The sequence below is a fragment of the Pelophylax lessonae genome (genome assembly GCF_965119305.1).
Source record: "Pelophylax lessonae genome assembly, chromosome: 7".
Taxonomy (NCBI): domain Eukaryota; kingdom Metazoa; phylum Chordata; class Amphibia; order Anura; family Ranidae; genus Pelophylax; species Pelophylax lessonae.
In genome coordinates, this window is record NC_138774.1 from 183,414,618 (window position 1) to 183,434,258 (window position 19,641).

At 42.0% G+C, this 19,641-nt stretch overlaps 1 protein-coding gene across 2 annotated transcripts in view; it reads left to right on the forward strand.

Annotated features, from left to right (window-relative positions):
- The window catches only part of OLFM1 (olfactomedin 1), a 122,034-nt gene extending 104,220 nt beyond the window's left edge, over positions 1 to 17,814 (forward strand). For both annotated transcript variants that reach the window (XM_082264399.1, XM_082264398.1), the window contains exons 5-6: positions 11,762 to 11,868; positions 15,985 to 17,814. In XM_082264399.1, the coding sequence (XP_082120525.1) occupies positions 11,762 to 11,868; positions 15,985 to 16,659 (782 nt within the window). In that variant the 3' untranslated portion in view covers positions 16,660 to 17,814. The remainder of the gene's footprint in view (positions 1 to 11,761; positions 11,869 to 15,984) is intronic.
- Positions 17,815 to 19,641: the final 1,827 nt, after the last annotated feature.

The following is a 19,641-nucleotide window of genomic DNA, read 5'->3' on the forward strand; positions in this document are numbered from 1 at the left end:
TCATTGTTGGTTGATTTTGTGTTGGCTGCTGACATTTATCATTATCTCACTTATCACACTAGCGCGGAAATTTTTTTTGAATTTTATTTATACTGCTTGTAACTAAACTGAGTGCCTATAGCTGAGAGTGGGTGTATACCCCCCTAAGACTGCCCATAGGCGAGGTCAAGCTTTTTCCTGCCTAGTGTCCTACTCCTGTAGGGGACAGTATAACCCAAGGGTTAAAGCAGTTGTAAACCTTAAAAAAAAAAAAAACCCTGCAAGACAAAGGCATAATGAGCTAGTATGCATCGCATACTAGCTCATTATGAATTACTTACCTTAGAACGAAGCCCCGACACGGACCCCCGGAAACTGTTGTGGGAGCTGACATGATCCCTCGGCGTCTCTTCCGGGTTCGGCGGCATCCGGCGCTGTGATTGGCCGGAGCTGCGATGACGTCACTCCCGCGCATGCGCGCAGGAGTAATTTTCCGGCAAGCTCCCAGCAAGGAAATCTGAAGGTCCGCCGGACCTTCAGAGCGCATGCGCCGCTCGCGTGAGCCGCTGAATGCAGTTCAAATATCTCCTAAACCGTGCCGGTTTAGGAGATATTAATTGTACCTACAGGTAAGCCTTATTATAGGCTTAACTGTAGTTAAAAGTGGAAAAAAGCGGCATACTACCGCTTTAAGAAGAATCAGGAGCTGTGTCTGTCAATGAGCATCAGAGAAATGGATTTTACGGTAAGTCAAAAATCCCATTTGTTCTTCAATTTCCAGAAGAAGTGACAAAAAAATTACAACTTCAAAAAATGCGCCATGCCTCTTCCTAATTACTTCAAACTGTCTACATTTCAAAAAAGGGTCATTTAGGGGTATTTGTACTGTCCTGTCCTGGTATTTTTGTGCCTCAAGAAATGAGATAGGCCGTCAGTACATCGGACCTGAAACGGACCAGAAGACGCACAGGACTCCTGTGCAGTTCGCTCCGGATATAGGAGAGCCGGTCACAATCACCTGACATCCGAATTGGATGCAGGGAAACCTGCATCCACTTTGCAATAGTGTGAACCCTGCCTAAATAATATACACCAATTTGGATTATTTTCACCAAAGAAATGTAGCAGAATACAATTTGGCCTAAATTTATGAAGAAGGAATATTTGCAAAATTTTATAACAGAAACAAAGAAAACCGCGTTTGTTTCAAAATTTTTGGCCTTTTTTTGTTTATATAGCAAAAAAAAAAATAAAAATGTTGATTAAATGCCAGCAAAAGAAAGCTCTATTTGTGTGAAAAAAAATTATAGAGATTTCATAAGGATACAGTGTTGCATGATAGCACAATTGTCATTGAAATTATGGCAGTGCTGAAACCTGAATGTTGGCCTGGGCAGGAAGGGGGTAAAAGTGCCCAGTACTGAAGTGGTTAAAGTAGCAATCCATACTCCCATAATGATCTATGTTCAATAGGGATGGGCTCAGGCGTGTTTGGATTGTAGTCTCAACCTGCCTGAGCAATCCCGCCAGGAAGCCGTCACTGCACACTGCCAATCATAAGGCATTTCCCTGCCCACAGCTGCACATACACACGCTGCCTATGACTATGCAGTGAGGGCTTCTTGGTGGGTTTGGACTACGATCCGAACACGCCTGAACCCATCCCTAGTGTTTACAAATTGGAGCTAAATGGTACATTAAAAGCTTCAAAAAAAAAAAAAAAAAAAGCTTGCTAAAAAGCTCTGCAAATGCTTTGTCAAAGCTTGCTGTTCACATTGCTCTTTATACAAGCCAAAGCCAGTGCAAAATCAGTGTGTGACTGCATTTTAAAACCATATTTCTATATGCATTTAGTACAACCCTGTATAAACACAAACACATGCATGCTATGAGCTAGTGTTTGCCTAAAGCCCCGTACAAACGTACCGATCGTCGGCGAACGATAGGCCGTCTTTTGTCCAGGGATGTCGGTGTCTGTTGAAAAGTGCAAAAGACTGCACAAGAATTTTGTCCGCCGACTACAGCCGACTGCAGAAGTGATGTCATGTAATGGTTAACTTTCCCTGTGTTTTTCCTTTTCTGAGCATGCCCAGTCTTGCAAATCTAGGGTCTGTCAGCCGAAATCTGTACTGACTGGCGAACAATCGGCCGCTCTGGTGTCGGCATACAAAAATTTTAATGTTTGCATGACAGATTCTTTCCGGCCGAATGTGCGCTGTCGGCTGTCGGAGACATCATACTAACAAGCCTACAATCGGCAGATCGGTCATTGGCCGAAGCTTTTCGGCCGACGATCGGTACGTGTGTACGGGGCTTTAGGGTTAAGCCCCTAAGGCCCTGTTCACACCTGGGCGCTTTATGTGTTTTTTTAGGTGTTGCGCATTAAAAAAAAGTTCTGCATGCTGCATCTTTGATACGCTTTTATTAAAACGCACATTCCATGTTACGTAACGTGCCTAAAATGCAAACACACCAAAAAATGCACAAAGATGTGAACCAGCTCTAATGATGTACAAACATTTTCCAAACATCCCCTTATGTTTTTCATTCCTGAAGTACTTGGATCACATTCAGACTGAATTATTTTTTTAAATGCTAAATCCCTTTTTTGCAGAACCCCAGCCACATTTCATTCTTTTTTGGATGGTATAAGAAAGTTTAGAATCTCTGTCAGCTTTGCTGCTGCCTGTGCAGTTCATCTCCACTTCCTGTTTCAGGGATATTACAGGAAATCAGAAATCTCCTCAGAGTACTGGTTTGCTGCCTTTGTCCATGTTAGAGAGATTCAGCTCACTTCCTGCCTGTGACACAACAAACTGTGAAAGGCAAACTCAGGACACAAAGCAACTAAAACCTGCAGAAATTCACCCATAGATACTCAGTCCGGATGCTTTTCTGCATGTGCGTTTTTGATACGTTCCATTGCATCCTTCACCTTTTTCTTTACCCTAGCAAGGACATTTGTGTTCCAGTTGGTTTTTGGTGCATTTAAGTGCGTTTTACCACGTTTCAGTACAGAAAAAAAATGCAGCATGTTTTTTTTTTTTCTCAACCTGGAATACACTGCAACTTATGGCACCGGTGTGAACTGTGCCATTGAAAACCATATAACCTACTACCCATGCGTTTTTGGTGCAGAAAAAAAAAAATGCACTGGACTGCATGTGGTGTGAATTGGCTCTAATTCTAGATAGAACTACAAGGAAAGAAAAAAAGTTTTTTTATTGGCGTTTTCAAATATACAATTTGATAAGAACAAACGAAACAGTTTAGTGCACCATAATGGTTTGTGCAGTAAAATAATGATTTTAGAGGTGCACACATTGCTGAAACGGGAGAGAAAATTACTGCTCTTAAGCAGACGCGAGGGGGTGCCACTGCCATTAACCCCACACAATAGCAAAACACCCACATTTTTGCATGCAGGGTAATTTTAAAAGTGTGGGTCCCCATGTTTCTGCAGGTAGGGCAGCCCATTGAAATGAATAGGCTGCTATACCTAAAAGGAACCGTTGGGAGCTATGATTACATGGCAAGGACCAGAGTGAAGGCATAGAACCCCCCACTGAGGTGACAACATACCCACAGAATGCAAAACACAGACAAACACTAGTTACTGAGTAACAACAATACAAACTCAGGGGGAAAAAAATGATACATATGTAGGACCAAAACAACAGCAAGAAAACACAATGCTTAAAAATGAGAAAATTCATAAGTTACCTCAGAGACACAGTGGCGGTATCCAGGTCGGAGGCTGTATGGCAGAAAGGAAGTGCCATCCTAGTTGTTTTCCCATGGTGTCACTCTGGTTTGCGTATATTGACATACATTCTGTCCATGTGAAGAATACTGCTCAGTTTGTGGTCACACACACATCTACCTAAAGCCCCGTACACACGTACCGATGGTCGGCATACAAATGTTCCTCTTTTCTCCCCGGGATGTCGGTGTCTGCTGAAAAGTGCAAAGACATCACAAGGACAGCACAAGAATTTTGTCTGCCGACTGCAGAAGTGATGTCATGTAATGGTTAACTTTCCCTGTGTTTTCTATTTTCTGAGCATGCCCAGTCTTGCAAATCTGCGGTCTGTCGGCCGAATTGTGTACTGACAGGCGAACAATCGTCCGTTCTGGTGTCGGCATACAAAAATTTTCATGTTTGCAAGAAAGACTTTTGTCCGCGGATTGTGCGCAGACATCTGTCGGAGGCACCATACTAACACGCGTACAATCGGCAGATCCTTCGTCCACCGACGTTTGTATGCCGACGATCGGTACGTGTGTACGGGCCTTGACTGAACCAGTCCAAGTAAGATGATTAGCTGAAGTCACTGACTCACCTGGCCTCATCAGCCCCAGAACCTGTGTAATGTCCTCATGTGGACAGATAGCTTCTGTCTAATTGCTGCACAAGTCTGGAAGGCAGTGTAGACTTCACATAGTCACACAAATATGAAATACGCTAACTAAAAGGGGCAGGAAATACAACTAAAGATTTTTCCTAGAATTTTCTTTTGCGTTATTGTAAAGGTTCCTTTACACTTGCTTCAAAACATGGTGTTTAACAGACTTTTTTAACTACTTCAATACCGCACTTTCACCCCCCTTCCTGCCCAGGCCAGTTTTCAGCTTTCAATGCTATCGCACTTTGAATAACAATTGTGTGTCATGCAACATTGTACCCAAATGATTTTTTTTATAATTTTCCTCACACAAATAGAGCTTTCTTTCGGTGGTATTTAATCACCGCTGGGTTTTTAATTTTTGCAAAAAAAAAATTAAAAAAGACCAAATATTTTGAAAAAAAAAGAAAAATGTATTAGTTTCTGTCAGCAAATTTTTTAAATAAGTATTTTTTCTCCTACACTGATGTGCGCTGATGAGGCTGCACTGATTAGCACTGATGGGGTGGCATGGATGAGGAGACACTAGTATACAGCACTGATGGGAACTTATAGGTGGCACTGATATGCAGCACTGATAGGCAGCACTGATGGGGCGGCACGGATGAGGAGGCACTTATATGCAGCAATGATGGGCACTGATAGGTGGCACTGATATACAGCATTATTGAGCACTGATAGGCAGCGCTGATAGATGGTACTGATGGGCACTGATAGGTTGCACTGATAGGTGGCACTTATGGGAAATGATAGATGGCACTGATGGGCAGGCACTGAAAGGAGTACTGATTGGCATAACTGATGAGCACAGATTGGTGTCACTGATGAGCACAGATTGGGGTTGCGTTGTAATCAGGTCACTGATAATTAGTGCCCTGAATACCTTTACTTTACATGTTTTTCCTCTGAGGAGATGCCACTTATCAGCTCTCCTCACTTCACACTGTCAGTGTGAGAGAGGAAAAGCCGATAAACAGCACTTCTTTATTTACATGTGATCGGCTGTGATTGGCCACAGCTAATCACATAAGTAAAATTGGGTGCTCGTCCCAGAACGAGAGCTGCACCGCTCTGCTGTTATTTGATGGTGGGCAGAAAGTAGTTAAGGCACTCTGAATGCCAATCAAAGCACCTGTCACTAAATAAAATGGTTACCTTACAGTCCTGTTCACACTGTTGTGTTTGCTTGACTTCAAAAATGTTACCCTATGTCACTTTTATCTATTTGATTATGTTATTGACACGCAGAAGCTAATGGTATGTTTGCCGGCATTAGGTCACATCGCGGATAGGACTACCAAAAAGCCAGGCCTTAAGGCCTTTTAGCTCTTTGGGCTCACTTATCTCAAGGGCACATAGAAAACAATGTGCCTGTTCATTCCATAAGGGTCCTTTCACACGGGCGGTCCGTATGTCCGTTTTTCCTCCCATCCGTTTGCGGATGAAAAATGTATGTCTATGGGATTGCGGACGTTAGCGGATGACCATCCGCTGACATCTGTTTTGCGTCCATTCCGTTCAGTTCCATTTTTTGAGACGGAAGAGAACCCTATTTTTCTTCCACTGAAAAAACTGACGCAAAAACGGATGTCAGCGGTGTCATCCACTAACGTCCGCAATCCCATCAACATACATTATGTCTGTTTTTCATCCGCAAACGGATGGATGAAAAACGGACATACGTAACGGACCCTACTGAAGTGTCATCCGTGTCCATTTATAAAAAGTCACTGAGCAGAACAAAAAACGTAGCTGACCGTGTGAAAGGACCCTAACACAGCATCGAGGAGGTGCGTTGTACTGCATGGTTACACAGTGCAGCACATAGCACTACATTACCTCACTGGAGCATAAAGTTGGATGATATGTCATTTTGTGACAATTAAATACAGTTTTAGGCTCCATGGACACTAGAGTTTTTCTTAAGCTCAAAAAAAAGCTAGAAAAAAAAAACGCTGGATGAAAAATGCTGATAATAGCATTTTGTGCCAGCTTCTAGTAGCATTTTAGTAGCTTTTGGAGGCCTTTAGAAGCATTGCATTTTATTAGCATTTTTGCAGTTCACAAAACATTTTATTTTTTGAGAGGACACTAATGGGTTGGATTACACTTCATGTAATCTCTCTCTCCTGTGATGGCCTTTTTCCTGTAGAGTTTTGTGTCTTTTATAACCACTTCAGCTGCGGAAGAATTACCCCCCTTCGAGACAAAGACATTTTTTGCAATACGGCACTGTGTTACTTTAACTGGCAATTGTGCATTCGTGCAACATTGTACCCAAAATAAACTTTTGACCTTTTTTTTTTCCACAAATAGAACTTTCTTTTGATGTTATTTGATCACCTCTGCGTTTTTATTTTTTTGCACTATAAACAAAAAAAGACCAACAATTTTGGAGAAAAAAAAAACAATAGTTTTTAACTTCTGCTATAAAATACATTCATTAAAAAAAATTAAAAATCCAATTTCTTTATTAATTTAGGCCAATATGTATTCTGCTATATGTTTTTAGTAAAAAAAAATTCCAATAAGCGTATATTGATTGGTTTTTGCAAAAGTTAAAGCATCTACAAACTATGGTATTTATTTATGGCATTTGTATTTATTTATGTTTACTAGTAATTTCGGCAATCAGCAACTTATAATGGGACTGTGATATTGCGGCGGACAAATTGGAAACTAAGACCCGGTCCACACTAGCCCGACTTGTCAGGCGACTTGTCAGCCTGACAAGTCGCGCTCAATCGCAGTCCATTGACTGCTACAGGACCCGTTCTAATAGGAGCGACACAAGTCGCTCCAACTTAGAAAAAGGGTCCTGTACTACTTCGGGGCGGCCTCGGAGCGACTTGCATAGACTTCCATTACGTGAAGTCCCTGCAAGTCGTGCCGAAGTGGTGCATGGCAATGCACAAGTCGCCCCCGAAGTAGTACAGAGTCGTGTCGCCTTAGTTTGAACCGACTCTTAGGGGTTTATTTACTAAAGCTATAAAGGACAAAAATAGTAACAATGCTGCAGAAAAACCAATCAGCTTCTAACTTCAGCTTGTTTAATTAAGCTTTAGCTAAAAAACCTGGAAGCTGATTGGTTTCTCTGCAGAATTTTGACTAATTTTGCCCCCTCTAGCTTTAGTAATAAAAAAAACCCTAACTGACACTTTTTTGGGGACCAGTGACACTAACACAGTGATCGGCGCTAAAAATATGCACTGTCACTGTACTAATGACACTGGCTGGGAAGGAGTTAACATCAGGGGGATCAAAGGGTTAACTGTGTGCCTAACCAGTGTTTGTGCACAGCGTGCAAGGTGCTTTTACTAAGGGAAGGCATGGATCCATGTTCCTGCTTTGTAAGAACACAGGATCCATAGCTTTTGTACGGACAGAGCGGCAATCTCCCTGGTTTACGTAGGCAGACTGGGGTTCTGCCTGTGTAACAAATGATTGGTTGGTGCCGGCAGACATCGGCGCCCACTACCCAGAACTGCAGGATCATGTATATATATCCTGCCCACAGCCGCCGCCCTGTAGCTGTAAAACTGCTATAGGGCGGTCGGCAAGTGAATAATAAAAGGTGTCAGTCTCATCAGAGCATGGTGATGCCAGCAGCTGGCTTCCAAAGCCATGGCAGTTGGCAATGACCACACAAACCTGAAATCTTCTTGGGAGGATCTGGCCTTCAAAGGTCTACATCTGCTATAGAGTCACTTTTATTTACCAATTTAGCTCTCTAGTATTGACCACATGCCAGCAGAAACCCTGATCAAATTATGGATAGCTCCTTCCCACGTGCAGCCAAACATTATCTGCAGCATCCTGTCTGTCCTCATTAGTTGCTGGCCTTCCCTTAACCCAATATTCCAGATATCTTTAGAACCTCAAAACGGTTTGTCTGTCTCTGCAATGGCTTCACGTATAACAAAATCGAGTTAAGTCTAGAAAGATATGGTGACAGAAGAGATGAGATTTACCAATGGAAGACGCAGATGTGACACTTAATATCATGTAGGTCACCTCTCTGCTCTGCATTCTTTATATCCAGCTGCTGACACCAACAAAGGTTTGCATTGTGGATTATTCCCAGATGCTACCCCCCATCTCCATCCTGTAGAGAATATTCCTCACATCTCAATCAATCACCGCTGGTTTTCAATAATTAATGCTACTTGGAAGCCTCAATGAAATCTCAGTGATGATTTACTTACAAAGCTATGAGCCATTTACACTAGGGTGACCAGTTGTCGTCGGTTTCCGGGGACAGTCCCCGGACTGAGAACACTGTCCTTGGAGCCAGTCTGTCCCTGGGTTTGTTCCCGGGTTGCAGGGGCGCCACTAGGTGCAGGGCTGATCATGGGCAGGTGATGAGGTAGAAGGTGGTGCTGAAGCCAGTGGCATACCAATGGGTGGTGGTCCCCCCAGATGCCACACATTGCGGGGGAGGGGGAGTCAGGACAGCATCGCCTGCTGTGTCAGCTTTAATTTGAATTGCTGGGCACCCAATGTCCCTCCTCCTGGTTTGACTCCTTTGATAGACAGCACACTTGTCCGATGCCGGGACGTGTTCTATCTATCATAGGTAGGAGTCGATCCAGGAGGCGGGGCTTGTGTGATGACGGTCGCCGGGCGATTCAAATAAAGCTGACACACCGAGCGAGACGGCCTGTGTGATGAACCTGCCAGCTCTTCCCTTCGTTCTGATCCCCTGCACTGGTGAGGTTGCATTGCTTGGGCACTGGTCAGGCTGCATTGCTGGGCACTGGTGAGCCTTCATTGCTGGGCACTGGTGAGCCTTCATTGTTGGGCACTGGTCAGGCTGCATTGCTGAGTACTGATCAGGCTGCATTTCTGGGCACTGGTAAGGCAGCATTGCTGAGCACTGGTCAGACTGTATTGGATGATGGGCACTAGTGAGGCTGCATTGGATGATGGGTACTGGTGAGGCTGCATTGGATGGGCACTGGTCAGGCTGCATTCTTGGGGCCTGCTAAGGCTGCATATATAAGAATTGGTCAGGCTGCATTGCTGGACACTGGTCAGGCAGCATTGGTGGGCACTGGTGAGACTGCATTGCTGGGCACTGGTGAGGCTGCATTGTTGCTTACAAGTTAAAATCAGTATTTTTTGCTAGAACATTACTTAGAACTCCAAACATTACATAAATATATTTTTTAGCAGAGACCCCAGAGAATAAAATGGCAATTGTTGCAATCTTTTATGTCACACTGTATTTGCGCAGAAGTTTTTTAAATGCATTTTTTGGGGAAAAGAGTCACTTTAATGAATTTACAAAAAAATCTAAACAGTAAAGTTAGCCCAATTTTTTTGTATAATGTAAAAGATGATGTTACCCAGAGAATTGTGAGAGAATCATGATCATTATTCTGAGCAAAAAAATTGTGATTCTCATTTTATCCAGAATCGTGCAACTCTAGGCACTGGTGAGGTTGCATTGCTGGCCACTGGTGAGGCTGCATTGCTGGCTACTGGTGAGGCTGCATAGATGGGCACTGGTGAAGCTGCGTAAATGGGCACAGCTAAGCCCTGCATTCTTTATGTAGCGCACTCCTGAGCCCTGCGTTCTTTATTTAGCGCACTCCTGAGCCCTGAATTCTATATGTAGCACACTCCTGAGTGCTACATAGCCCTGCATTCTTTATGTAGCGCACTCCTGAGCCCTGCATTCTTTAACGCACTCATGAACTCTGCACTCTATGCTCTGCACTCTTTCTCTATCTTATCGTCATAACATTTGGTAGTCATATCTCAAAAAATTCTAAGAAACATCTTTTTTTTATCTCATGGACAAAATGTGAGAAATAACGTATATATCATACAATAATTCCATAAACACATACCACATACACTGCATATATAATTTGAGGAAAATATGCTTATAAAGTAGTTTACCATTTGCCAATAAAAAAAAAAAAAAATGTGTGCACGGATTTCATTTTAAAAATCTGGTCACCTTAATTTACACATCTTGGAAGACATAAACATAAATAAATGTTGCAGTTTTTACTTTTCTTAAAAATCTCTTGAAAAAATAAGAAAAAAACAAAACAATACCATCAACACCACGGTGGCAACCTTCATCCCCTGCTTCTATAAATTTCTACTTTTTGAACAGTCTTCGTGCTTTAAAGGTGTCATGTTTTTCAGGTGCTTTTTTTCCTGTATTTTAAAGTGCATGTGTAGAGGGAACTCTTTTTTTTTTTCAAATTTTGGATAGAATAGGAAAGCTTCTGTCAAGATTTATTGCTGTTGCTTTTCCTGTTAACTGCAGAAAACACACACAATAGGGCACAACTCCCTGTGCATTACCACCACACAATTTATTGAATTCCAAACAATAAATGGATACTCACAAACAAAAAAAAAAAAAGGCTTGTAACTTCTAAGCTTCAGCCTTGGGCGGTGAGTCTTATCACAAAAACATCAGATTAAAAAGCTAATGCGTTTCAGGAGTCAAGCCCCCTTCCTCAGGAACTCCCAAAATGCATTACCTTCTTAATCTGATATTTACGTGATGGGACTCGCCGCCCAAGGCTGGAGCATATGAGTTACAAGCCTGTTAATTTTGTTTATGAGTATCCATTTGTTATTTGGAATTCAATAAATTGTGTGGTGGTAATATATGGGGAGTTGCGCCCTCTTGTATTTGTTTTTCGCAGTTGACTAGAGATTTCCTGATATGTGGAGGGCTGCACCTGAAGAAGCATTGCGCTGCACCTGAAGAAGCATTGCGCACCTAATTATCTTCTGGAGCACCATTGACGAGTGCTGGAGTGTTTTTTTTTTTTTTTTTGGCGGTTTCCCTGTTAGGTCTGTTCGTCCTTGTGACCATTGTCATTGAGTACGAAAGGTGATGGAAATCCTACATTTTTTGTGTTGTCACCAGAAAAATAGAGGGAAGGTCGATCCTCTAATTTGGACGCCTTTGCTGGTAATATCTAAGATTTAAATTTCCTCCCACATTTGATGCAGGGTTTTTACATGTCTCCACACTATCCAAAACAAAAAACGGCTATACATACACTTAAAGACATAAAAAAAATCCATAATACACTTAACTTTTTAATATGTCTCTTGGCACAAGTTGTCATTGGAGATTTAGCCTCACTTCCTGTCTGGGGGGAAATTTCTCTAATGGATTCCAGGATATCAATAAAATCCAGTAGGGATTCTTTCCCTTCCACTCCCAAAACCTGAAGAAAAAATTATTAGTAAAGATATACTATAAAAAAGAGCAATACACAACAATATAAAAAACATGACGAAAATGAAATATAACAATTAGGATTTCTGCATGTTGTTATATACATCAGTGATAATGACACCAGGACAGAACTAACTTTTAACTCTGTATTTTGCAGCCTGTGGTAAGTTGACCGGAATCAGTGAACCAGTCACGATCAAGGCATCCGGGTCCAGGTTTGGCTCGTGGATGACTGACCCACAGGCACCAGAAGGAGATAACAGGGTAAGTAATGCATGTTTCCTGACTCAATAAAATTAGTCTCCCCCAAACACATTCATGCTAACTAGACCTGGACTATAACAATAAGGAAAAGTACATGTCTACCACTAAGAACTCCTCTTTCCATCTCTCTCTGGAGTTAAAGTGCTATAAAACCCAAAAACAAACATTTAATAAAATTGCAGCTAGCTAATTCTTAAATTTCATGGCTGCTTTAACTTTCTTAAAGCTTTTTTGCCCAGTAGCCTTCCCGGTTCCACAGAGGCTAAAAATTTGAGCGGCTCCTGTTGAATAGTCGATATGGAAAACTTCTTTCAATCCGCAGCTTGCAGCCAATCAGCTGCTGTGCTGATCAGTGTATTCTGATGGCAGAGGAATTCTGCTATCAGAAAACAATAATACATCAAAGGAGATTCCTGCATCCGCCTCACTTGTGTGGATGTAGACATCTGTTTTTGTTTTGTGTGTACCCAGCTGTACATTAAGGTTCAGCTCACACTGGGGAGGCTTCAAAGTCGCCCGACTCTGAAGCCGCCCTGTACAGTGCGATTTCAGTGTGGCTTGCCAACGACTTCTTCAAAAGAAGTTAATGCAAGCCTCTCTGAAGTCGCCCCCAAGTAGTGCAGGAACTTTTTCTAAGTCGGAGCGACTTGAGTCGCTCCAATTAGAACAGTTCCATTGCACTGACTAAGTCGCCTTACAAGTTGCCCCCTTGTGAACCAAGCCTAACAGACAAAGCTCTGCATTTAAAGTTGGAAGGTTGAGATAAACCATGTACCATTGCCTGGTGTGCTTACAGTGGTCAGCTTTTATGTCAAACCTATATCCCAAAAGGATAAAAGAAAGGTTTGCTGTAACTGCTAAAGGGTTAGCTGGAGTTCAGCTTCAATTTCTTAGGCAAGTCCATCTAATATCTACTAGTCTACCACTTCCTTCTCTCCAGACTGACAATGCTGCTGACCATAAGTGTCAGCTTTTCTACTTCATCCAGAATGCAGACATCCTAAAACAGGAATTATGTTACTGTCCGGATGACCAGGTGAAATGAAGGAAAAGGGATTGGCAAACTGCACAATATTATATTTTTGTTTTTGAGTTTAATACCACTTTAATGGGGGAGTCCTGGGTACAGTCAGAGAATTAAAAAACAATTTCAGCAAATCACATTGATTCAGAACACAGTATTAGTGGAAGTAAACCTTAGATATACTTAGTGAACATTTAGCAGCTTCATAACACAAGTACCTTGGTAAATGCATAGCACCATGTTTGAATTCCTACTTTTCTTAGAAATCAGCATTGGACACTGCTGGCTATTACCAGCACCACCATACAACTCATCAGCCCCCCCAACTGCTATGTACATTCTGTGATTGCATAGCATGACTGAAATCTGCTTAATACTCTTCCTCTGTGCAGTGATATAAAAGCTGTGAATAACATGAGGAGTTGAGTCCCAATCTGAGTTGCAAGGTGTCACTGGTAAATAGCTGGCAGATTCCAATACTGATTGCTGGACAACTGCAGCGCAGACAGAGGTCAAGCATGATGCTATGCATTTATCGAGATACATATGTTATATGGCTTTCCAATGTTAATAGAGTAACTCCTGTGTGATTGTCCACCTTAAACTACTATATTTTTACCAGTTCCTTTTGAGGTGACTGGACAGGATTATCACAAAATATTCAAATGATCAAACAGGAGCCTTGTACCCTTTGGCAGTTTCACAGGTCTGCGGGAATCCCAACATGTGCAACAACACTGATTTGTGCACAAAATAGGCTTACTTCATCTCCAGTCAGTCACTTAGCCTGGGCTGAAACGCGTCTGGCCTTGACAGGAGGAAGCACTTTCTCAGTGAGCTAGTTTGAAATTTAAGGTGGAACTTTAGTCAGAAAATTAAGTCCTGCTAGATCACTTCAGGTTAGCCCCTTTTATAGTTATAGCTATGTAAAAAATTGCAATAAGTGTCTATACTTTTTTAAATCCATTAAACACTGTTTCACCCTGCTCTGCACATGCTCGATTATTCTTCAGTTTTAGGCACTGCCAGGTTTTGAGGCCCCTCTGCTGACAGTCGTAAAGCACAATTTAAGCCCCATATCCTTTACAGCCAAGGAAACTGCTTCTGTTTGATCTGTAACTGCCATGGTGCTGCACAGGTCATCAGTATTGACACCAGCAATTTGATGGTTTGACAGTTTGGTTTAGGACACAAGGAAATGTGACAGTTAGCAATCCTGGCATTCCAGGAATGTAACTGTTTTTTGAAACCGTGGGTTTAGTTCCACTTTATTATTTATTGCTGTTCAGGGGCTCTGGGCTTCAGCAAAATAACAGCCTCCGGCAAGAAGAAACAGGAACGATGCTGGAGGCAATTTAAAGCACACACTTATTTTGGTAGCACAATTATTAATGCGGAATGTATGTTCCTTTGCTAAAGAACATTATTTTTTATCAAGTTGTTATGGGTAAAGTTCCAAACCAAAAGAGGCCAACGGTGCAAAGATGTTGGCGGAACTCCGTTCCTGATACAACAAAAAAGCAAAAGGAAGACTGCACCCATGGGACTTTTAAGGGTTACACCAAAATTGTTAATACCACTTTACATAAAATGTACAACTTTTAGTCCATATTCAATTTAAAAGTTGACACAATAAATAGTACATATGTTATGATATAAAAAAGTACATATAAACGTTGATACATATTTTAGATATAAACAGCATTGAAGGTATAGGCAAATAAGTACATGTTGGATCATATCTTGATGTGTTGTGTGAAGAAATGTTCACGTCTAAAGGAGGATAGTCAAATCTAGTATATATGTGGAGAGACCATGTCAAAAAAATAATAGAACTACATACTGTATAATCCTACATAATACCTAAATGTGGGTAAAAAAGCAATCTCCACTCCCTACAATGGATAACATATATTTACATATCAATTTAATAGGGATAACAAGATCCAAGGATTGTTCAAAAAATAGGGCAAAGACATAAAAGGACACTCTTGATGACACCCAACACACGTGCAGTCCCCACACCACTCACTAGCTCCGCTTTAAAGGGAAAGATATTACATTTCTTCCTGATTGTTAAACAAAATACAAATAGTCAGTCTTTGAACTTCCAGTCCCGTGAAATAGCTTGCAAGTCTATATTTGGCCATTTACAAGTAGTGCTGATTTATTTTTACAAATTTGCTCATCACTGCCAGTCATGTGTAATTTCAAAGAGTTCCTATTCCTAAGTGCAGAGCCAACAAGTCAGTGCAAAGTAAAGTTTGATTGGTTGATATAGGTTATTGAACCTATATATAAGAACTGTTACTAAAGCACCTAATCAAACGATGTCATTTCTATTAAATAACTTGATTCACTTTTTTTTTGCATCTCAGTGGTTTTCCTGCAACCTCTTTGTAGCTACTTTCTGTCTACATGTATGCACTTCTGTAATAGGTTTCCTGATGGTGACAACAGTGAACTATGCCTGCATAATGTGTGTTGAAATGTACCTTGAAGTCTCCTTGGGATACCTATGTTTCAGGATGACTATATGGGGGGACTACTGAGAAATAAGGACGGCATGCTATTACCCCATAGCAGGATATTATATGACTTCTGAAATTACAACTACATGTTTAATATACAGTATGAGAATATACTAACTGCATTATATATACTTTAAACTATGAATTATTTTTAAAGGAGATAGTTAGTCCCAAACATGGCTTTACCCTATTAAGTTTCTGCTATCCTTGACCACCTTATTGTGTGCAAACTGTAGATATTCCACTGCGAGTGAGTTAACAGGCACTGTAAACACACAGCCACCCCGGACTGGGGATAATGGTACTGCAGGGAAATCTGCCACTGACATTTCAGTTTTAAATGTCATATGTTAATGTTTATAGAGGGAGGTGTGCATTCCTCCTAGGTATCACTGCAGGGGTGGGTGAAATCTGAAAAGATTTGGAGGAAACGCATTGACACACATAATTCTTTTTTTTATTATTACCTTCATTACAAAATGTCAACGTCTCTTAGTGTCCCGGATGTAAGTCAATGAAAATGTTGTCCTATGGAGCTAATGTTATGTATTGGTTTTGCAGGTCTGGTATATGGACGGCTATCACAATAACCGCTTCGTCCGGGAGTACAAGTCAATGGAGGACTTCATGAACAGTGACAACTTTACCTCTCACCGTCTCCCTCATCCTTGGTCAGGGACAGGCCAGGTTGTATATAACGGATCTATATATTTCAACAAATTCCAAAGTCATATTATCATCCGTTTTGACTTAAAATCAGAGACAATTCTGAAAACACGCAGCCTGGACTCTGCTGGGTACACAAATGTCTACCACTATGCATGGGGTGGCCAGTCGGACATTGACCTCATGGTAGATGAGAATGGGCTGTGGGTGGTTTATGCCACCAACCAAAATGCTGGTAACATAGTCATAAGCAAACTAGACCCCAATACATTACAGATCCTAAAAACCTGGAATACAGGATACCCCAAAAGAAGTGCCGGGGAAGCCTTCATGATCTGTGGGACTCTATATGTCACCAACGGTTATTCCGGTGGCACCAAAGTGCACTACGCCTATCAGACAAACACCTCCAACTATGAATACATTGACATCCCATTTCAAAACAAGTATTCACACATCTCCATGTTGGACTACAATCCCAAGGACCGGGCTCTTTATGCCTGGAACAACGGCCACCAAGTCCTCTACAATGTCACCCTATTCCATGTCATCCGCTCCGATGAATTGTAGCTAACTTTAGCTGCCATGAACTGACCAAAACAGTAGGACTGCACAAAACAGAGAACATTAACGGCTGCCAAAACTTTGCTGTCCTTCTGCAAGGTCTGTCTGGGTTGAATGACTACCATGTGCCCTCATTATCATTATAATACAAAAAAACTTGCAGATCTAGACAACTTTACATTTTAAATAACAACGGAATCAAAATGCGCTGCACTTAAGATCCAAGAAAATATACTTTTGTTGTTTAAAAATAAAGCTATAATCATGTAATAACAAGGCAGTGACTGTTGGCTATAATGGACAGCGCCCAACATTAAAGTTGCGGGATTTTTCTTGATGGAGAGCTTTTACTATTTGGAGATGGAGAACGCCCAGAACGATGACCATGGAACTCTAAGAACTTTCTGGAATTAGTGTGAGGTTGGGTATTTTAAAGAGAGAAACCTTATAATTACTTTTTCTAGAGTAAAAATAAAAATCTCTAAAGTTCAGAGACTCCACAAGTATTGCTATTACTAAAAAAAAAAAACCCCCACAAAAAACAAACAAAAAAAAAACTCTCCTAAACCGAAAAAATTGAAGGTCTGTATTCTGGCTATAATGGTAGTTTGTCCATATTGTTTAAACTTATGTATCAGAAATGATCATGTATAATGTCTGTTGTACTCTGAAGTATTCAATTGTATTTGTCTGTTTCACGCGATGAATGTTGTTCAATCTGAAGTAGTTTGGATTTATTAAGAGCAATTCATTTTTTTCTGTAAAAATCTTTAAAAAAAAAAAGGAAAATATTTATTACATATAATATATACATATGGATATATGATTAGAGAAAGATGTTTACCCGTCATAGTAACTATAGAACACGATGACCTGGTGTGCCGTCTCTTGACGTAGGGTGAAAAAGGCGCACCAGTCTTATACACAGAATTTATTCTATGACATTAAATAATTAGTATAAATGGAAAGCAGAAAATCGGTAGATGTCTGTGGAAAAAGCCTTTAGATTCTTTGTACCCACTCTGAGTAATTGTAAGAAAATATTAGAAAAGGATTTTTTATTATCATGATTTCAGTCATCAGAAAACAAAGAGACCTACCAAACAGAGCGATTTGTACTATCCACAGCTATCTAAAGAACAATAAAACAAAATATTAGGATGTTCATATTTTATGTTTCTTTTTTCAAATTACACCAAAATGGAGAAAAAGCAGAGTAGAGCAGTAAAGCTCCACATTTTCGAAATATTTTTGTTGTCTATTCACCACTATACTCTTATTTATGGGTAAACTCAAAGGTAGGTTTTAATGGATAACTCTTACACCAGCTCAGAAATAATATTGTAAAAGTGTTAACAGAATTTTCTCTATCGCTCATTGACAGACGTAGTCCTCGGTGATACAGCACCTTCGGGTTTATGTTGCCTCCACAGGAGTAGGACTAGACAGGAAATAAAATGCTCTGGCCACACCTTAGGGGCAGTCCCAGAGGGTATATCCTCTCTCTCTCTGCCTCAGCAAATCAGTTTTTTTCTGTCTAGTCAGGAGTAAGGACCTAGATACCTTGCTGGGATCTTCGGTCCTGGCAGGATTTTTTTCTTAGAAAAGATTTTTTAGACAGCTTTTTTTCTCCAGTGTTCCTGTGAGATCTTCAAGCAAGAAAGCTGAACTGGGCGACGGGCGGGATGTTGAGATCCAGTGGTCACCCCAGTTCAGCCTACGAGCGCGTGCAGGCCATAGCTCCGCGCTGGGTCGGCCGCGACATTGTCCCACTGGAGGGACTGACCCTGCGAGTTAAACGTCTCGCTGAAATGCCAAGGACCATGAGTCATGGCGTCCGTATTGGTCGACAGCCCTCCAACTTCGGTGGAGAGGGGTACTGTCAGGAATGGCGCCCGCCTGGTTCCGGTATGGTGAGTAGTATGTTCCCCTTTTCCCCCTGACGGGTCTTGTGGTGAACGCGGGCCCCTCTCCGTAATGGTAAGGATGGGTTCCCCTCTATCCTATAACATGTCACAGATCCCCCTAATTGAGTGTGATTTTGTGTACAAAAAGCCAGCAGGCTTGGTTTGGGAGCTGACAATCTAATTACAAAGTATGTTTAAATGATTGTAATATGTGGCAGCACTGGAAGCTTACTGTGTTACAAGAAGTATCCTACCTGTCAGAAGTCACAGGACAAGGATGCGGCTTGCCAGGTCATTCCTCCAGCTGAAGCAGGTCTCCCGACGGCCATGCGGTTCCGCCAGGGTTCGGTACCGCCGGTCAAGCTAATCTCCATGAGAGAAAGGTTTTGCGATGCCTAGTTACTGCAGGACGCCGCTATGCTGTGCAAACCGCCGTAAATCGCACGAGGCCGCCATTTTGGCAAAGTCTCGTGTCTGCAGCATGGGGGCGGCCATGTTTGAGGTGACTCCAACACCTCGTGGAGCTAGGGGAGGCGCCGGAAGGCGTGCAGAGGGGCGGAGCCGCCTCCTTTCTTCCTGGGCAGCCAGCCAAAAGACTTCCTGTTTGTGGACACAGCGCTGTAACCTGTTGCAAGTGAACTCTGAGCATCAAATGGTGAGCCTGGGGGTCTATCTCTCTCTCTCTCTCGCTCGATAGGGATCCCTAGCAGGTAACACTGAGGGGCTTTTGTGGCGCTGGGGGTCTGGAAAAAAAAAAAAAAAAGTTTTTTATTTAAGTTGGATTGAAGTAGTTACTGGAATAATCATGGACCCTGCCACACAAGTACCCCCACCTGTTTCCCTCGAGGGGGCCTCGGGACCCGCCGGTGCACAGAGCATGGATGCATTTACAGCAGTTTTGGAGTCTATGGTGGCTCGGGTGGAGGCGGCCTGTCAGGGACGGGGGTCAAGAAAGCGACCCCCGCCTACCCCTATAATATCTGACACCTCTGACTCAGATTCAGAGATGGTCACTGCAGCTGCAGGTCCCTCTGCAAGGGCTGTTATCTCAGGTAAAGCTCCCTCAGACAGTGAGGAGGAC